The sequence below is a fragment of the Onychomys torridus genome, chromosome X (genome assembly GCF_903995425.1).
Source record: "Onychomys torridus chromosome X, mOncTor1.1, whole genome shotgun sequence".
In the NCBI taxonomy this organism is placed as follows: Eukaryota; Metazoa; Chordata; class Mammalia; order Rodentia; family Cricetidae; genus Onychomys; species Onychomys torridus.
Genome location: NC_050466.1, coordinates 84,038,451 through 84,043,994, shown reverse-complemented (window position 1 = coordinate 84,043,994; position 5,544 = coordinate 84,038,451). Strand labels below are relative to the sequence as shown.

At 37.9% G+C, this 5,544-nt stretch overlaps 1 protein-coding gene across 1 annotated transcript; it reads left to right on the top strand.

Annotated features, from left to right (window-relative positions):
* Window positions 1–4,114: 4,114 nt before the first annotated feature.
* On the top strand, window positions 4,115–4,403 carry LOC118574409 (thymosin beta-10-like). Its single transcript, XM_036175307.1, has one exon. The coding sequence runs from the start codon at window positions 4,171–4,173 to the stop codon at window positions 4,300–4,302; it is 132 nt and encodes a 43-aa protein (XP_036031200.1). The 5' UTR covers window positions 4,115–4,170; the 3' UTR covers window positions 4,303–4,403.
* The last annotated feature ends 1,141 nt before the right edge of the window (window positions 4,404–5,544 follow it).

Here is a 5,544-nt window from a genome sequence, read left to right as displayed (position 1 = left end):
ATTCTCTCTCCTAAGACATGTGCACAAGCTCTGGTCACAGAAATTATCCTGCAATGTTCTTTCTCTTAAGGAATCTCCACATATAACAAGCCTTTTCTTAGTCATTGCACACAAAACTTTTCTTGTTAGTAGCGTTATTCCTATAAGTGGTGTGATGGCCAGTCTTGGTTATAAGTCTGACTACATCTGGAACCAGCTAAAACCCAATCTGCTGGGCACTGTTATGAGAGATTTTTCAGAATAGTTGAAGCAGAATGACACACCCTAAATCTGGACCATACCGTCTGGTGGCAGCCCACATAAAACTACAGGGAAGACAGAGACTGATTTTTGCCTGCTTGCCCTCTTACGGGCAAGTCCATCTATCTTATGGATGTAGCTGGTATTAAAATCCAACTTCTTCAAGATTCCAACCTAGACTGAAAAGCAGCAGATCCCCGGGGATCCTCCAGAATTCTAAGACCAGCTTGGGACTGGAGAGAGATTAAGCATCATGAGCTTGTTGGACTACCCAGACACATCCTTTAAGCTGGTCTAATAAGTTCCCTATATATATATATGTATATGTATATGTATATGTATATGTATATGTATATGTATATGTATATATACTCATTCTATCAATTCTGTACCTTTAGAGAACCCTAAGTAATGCAAATGGTAATGTTGTATATGCAACAGATTTCTGAAGAAAAGAAATGTATTAGATTCCTTTTCCCCATCAAGCTTTTTATAGTCCTTCTTGTAAGTATGCTATTACATGTCATATTTTCTACACAAACAAGATTCTGACGAATTCGCCTTGGGCCTTTGAGCTAACATAGCTGTACAAGTGACTGGAAAGTAGTGTAAATCAGCATCCAGCTGTACCACTCTTGGACATATGCCCAAAGGACGCTATATATTACTACAGAGATAGATGAGAATTAATACAGACACCCACAACTGAACTATGTATAGAGAGCAAGAAACTATGTCAACTTCAAGTCGCTCTCTTCAAGCTTCAGAGATCTATGTGAAAGAGGAAGCAGGAAGACTGTAAGAGATAAGCAGTGGTGGATGGCTTCTGGGACACAGCTCCAGGCACAGCAGGGATGATTCACATATGAGCTCACAGGAACTGTAAAAGCATGCACAAGACCTACCCACATTCAAACCAGACACAATCCCAGCACTGAGAAAGGAAATGCACACAGTCTCACCCCCAATCAAGAAGCTCTTTATAATCTGTACCTGCTTGGAAGGGAAGACAGGGGTTTTGTTTTGTTTTGTTTTCCAATTGGAGTATCACTAGGTATATCAACCAACTTCAGAACAGGCTCCCAACCCAGGAGAAGTCAGTCTGTCAACAGAAAGTGGATTCCATGTGTGCAGTGGGGGGTTTTGGTTTGTTTGGTTGTTTGGTTGGTTGGTTGGTTGGTTTTTTTTTTTTTTTTGGTTGGGGGTTTCTGTTTGGTTTGGTTTGGTTTGAGTTTTTAGTAATTTTTGTTTTATTGGTTGTAGTTTGTTTAGGTTTTAGTCTTTGGTTTTGTTTTGTTTTGTTTTTGAGAGGGAGAGAGAACATTAAATTGGGTGGGGTATGGAGGTGGATCTGGAAGGGGTAGAAGGAGGGGAAACTTTGATCAAAATACATCATATGGGAGAAAAAGAAAAAAAACATGAAAGTACTTGGTCATTTAAAACATTTAAAAAGTATGTAGTTTAAACCAAAATTCTGAGGAAACCCTAAAAATTCCTTTCAATATTTTACTGAAATTGTGGGTTTTGTTTTTTGTTTTTGTTTTGAGACAGGCTTTCTCTGTGTAGTTTTGGTGCCTGTCCTGGAACTCACTTTGTAGACCAGGCTGGCCTCCAAATCACAGAGATCCGCCTGGCTCTGCCTCCTGAGTGCTGGGATTAAAGGCGTGCGCCACCACTCCCCAGCAGAAATTGTGTTTTCTTAATATTTCAATAAAAGCCTGTTTCTGTTATTAAAAATATCCTGAGTCACTTTAGGTAGTATGAATACTATCTTATCATTAATTTTAGTTTTTATGAGTTCATTGCTAATATATATTATTTATATATATAATGTAATATACATTGCACATAAACATGAAAAATAAATTAATGTAATATAATTTAATATAAGAAATTTATTCAATATTTATATTTATATAATATATAAATTTTATATATAATTTATATGCCAATGTGAATAAGAAAGCAGGTAAAGTGATATTTATTATTTATATTATTTGGTATATTTTATAATTATATCAACTACATTTGGGCAATGACTTAAACATCAGTGAACAGTCCATTAATAAACAAAGGTAACGAGGAGAGAAAGGGGGAAGTCTGCATAACCTCAGTGCACAAAGTTGGGATGTAAGTAAGTCTCCACTGCATGGTTTTCAAAGGTAAATTACTGGAAAAAACACATAATTTTAAATATTAAGTACACATTTCTGAATTGCTTCCCAGAAAAAAAAAAAGAATCTGTATTTGACTATCTCTAGCATTAAAAACAATGCAGAAATAATAGTAGAAAAGAATGTAATGGTTTACATTTTTCCAAATAAAGATTTATAAACAAGTCTAATTATAAATACTTTAGTCCCTAACTATACTTTTTTGAGTTCCTTAGAAAAGGGAATTTGGCGCCAAAAAAAAAAAAAGCTACATCAAAATAATTGTAATAGAATGTTGTGATGGTAACAAGTCTTGAATGGTATATATTAGTTAAAATTGTGTGTGTGTATATGTGGTGATTGAGTTGGATGACCGAGGGGCAGTGCACACAAGCCCCCATCCCTAACCCAGAGGCTATCTCCAATTGACAACCACGCACCAAGGAAAAATTAGTTCTCTCCAGTGGAGTTTCATGAGGGACGCAAGCCACACTTAAGGGCAGACTCCATGTCCAATAGTAGATGGCCAACACAAAATGAACTCAGAGGTATTTTGGGAGGGTTTGGTGTTGCTGTTGTTTGTCTCATAACACCTTTTCTGGGCATTTCTTAACTTTACAGGTCTTTTGTCTGTTTTGTGTCTTTGTGGGATTTCCGAGTGTGTAAATGTGTATGTCTCTCTGTCCATGCTATTTGTCATTTTGCTGTTTGTTTTCTCCTATTCTGGTTTGTTTCTTTTTATTTTATATTTTTAGATGCCTGCTTGTTTTCTTTTCTTTTTTTAAGACTTATTTATTATGTACACAGTGTTCTGTTTGCATATACCCTTGCAGGCCAGAAGAGGGCGCCAGACCTCACCCATAGGTGGTTGTGAGTCACCATGTGGTTGCTGAGAATTGAACTCAGGACCTCTGGAAGAGCAGCCAGTGCTCTTAACCTCTGAGCCATCTCTCCAGCCCTGCCCGCTTGTTTTCTAAAGAGAGAGATAAAGGTTTTGAATTTGAATGGGTAGGGAGGTGGGAAGGATCTGGGAGGAGTTGGAGGAGGTAAACTATAATCAGAATATATTGTATGAAAAAATCTATTTCGGGGTTGGGGATTTAGCTCAGTGGTAGAGCGCTTGTCTAGCAAGCACAAGGCCCTGGGTTCGGTCCTCAGCTCCACCAAAAAAAAAAAAAAAAAAGAAAGAAAGAAAAAATCTATTTTCAATTTAAAAAGAAAAGAAAATTCCCTCCATATTTTTCAGATGTTTTCTGTTTTGTAAAATTCAATCTAGACATGCTTTATATTTGAGTTTGTAGTTACTTCTCTGAATTCACCTGTATGTTCATTAAAAAAAAATTAATAGTCCATGTTTCTCAGACTAAGTGGTTACAAGTTTTAATTTTTTTTTTTTTTTTGGAGCTGAGGATCGAACCCAGGGCCTTGTGCTTGCTAGGCAAGCGCTCTACCACTGAGCTAAACCCCCAACCCCAAGTTTTAATTTTTATAATGAGAACATAAATGATCTTTAATCATATTACAACTATCTGAGGATAGATACATGGATAGATGGATGGATGGATGGATGGGTGGGTGGGTGGGTGGGTGGATGGATGGATGGATGGATGGATGTAAAGATAGATAGATAGGTAGGTAGGTAGAAGACGGAGTCTATGTTATAAAATATTGTTAAGACCATATGATAAGATCTTCTAGTGAGGTCTCTTGCTGCAGCAAGGCGAGTGGGAGCACCTGGAGCGCGAGCTTGGAACGAGACTCCACGGGTTGTAAGAAAATGGCAGACAAGCCAGACATGGGAGAAATCGCCAACTTCGATAAAGCCAAGCTGAAGAAAACCGAGACGCAGGAGAAGAACACCCTGCCGACCAAAGAGACCATTGAACAGGAAAAGAGTGCAATTTCCTAAAAGCCTAGGCTGGAGGATTCCCCCACCCCACCCCGTCATCTCCGAGCCCCCTCGTGATGTGGAGGAAGAGCCGCCTCCAAGATGGACTCGAGCCACAAGCTGCACTGTGAACCCGGGCACTCCGCGCCGACGCCACCCGCCCGCGGGTCTCTAAAGGGGGGGCCCCACTAATCGGACTGCCAAATTTCACCGGTTTGCCCTGGGATATTATAGAAAATTATTTGTATAATTGATGAAAATAAAACACACCTCGTGGCAAAAAAAAAAAAATCATCTAGTGAGATAGAAAAAAGCATCCTAACTTTGTGCACCGAGGTTCTGCTGGCAGTTTTCTCCTGATAACCTTTACGTATTAGTGGAGTGTTCATTGATATTTACTGAAGTCATTGCTCAAATGCATTTGATATAGAGTACATCAATAATGTAAACTGTAAACTGGGCGAGGTGGCACATGCCTTTAAACCAGCACTTGGGAGGCAGAGGCATACAGATCTCTGAGTTCGAGGCTAGCCTGGTCTACAGAGTGAGTTCCATGACAGCCAGGGCTACATAGAGAAACTATCTCAAAAACCAAAGTAAATATATGAATAATGTGAACTGTAAATAAGATAGCACTTTGCCTCCTTTCTTATTCATGCTGTTACTAAAAAATTGTGTGTGTGTGTGTGTGTGTGTGTGTGTGTGCAGTGAACTCATGAAAACCAAAATTAATGATGGAATAGCATTCATAATGACTAAAATGTGAAATATATGTGTCAATTAACAATAGCTACAGGATTTCTATAGTAATACCCCACAAAACCTTAATGTAGAAACGAAAGAAGAACATGCTAAATGGAGTAACATACTGGTAATGGATTAGAAGTATTGAATAATTAAAATATTAATTTTCTCTAAATTGATACAGTTTGAGTGAAATTTCTATCAAAAGTCAAGCAAGATGGTTTTTTATATATTGACAATGTTTTTCCAAAATATGTGAAAAGATAAACAAATAGAATAATAGCATAATTTGGGGAAAGAAGAATAAACGGAAAGAAATTATTCTACTTAATATCCAGTGATTAGTTCTGTGGTATTGATAAGTGACTAAACATAGAACAGTGGCATAGGATGGACATCATTGGCAAAACAGATACATTAGATAAAAATTATCTTTAAAGAATCTGTGTTGTGGTGGTTGGATATCTATAGCTCTAATCAAGGGGGGGGGGGAAGAAACCTCAAGCTGAACTTCATACC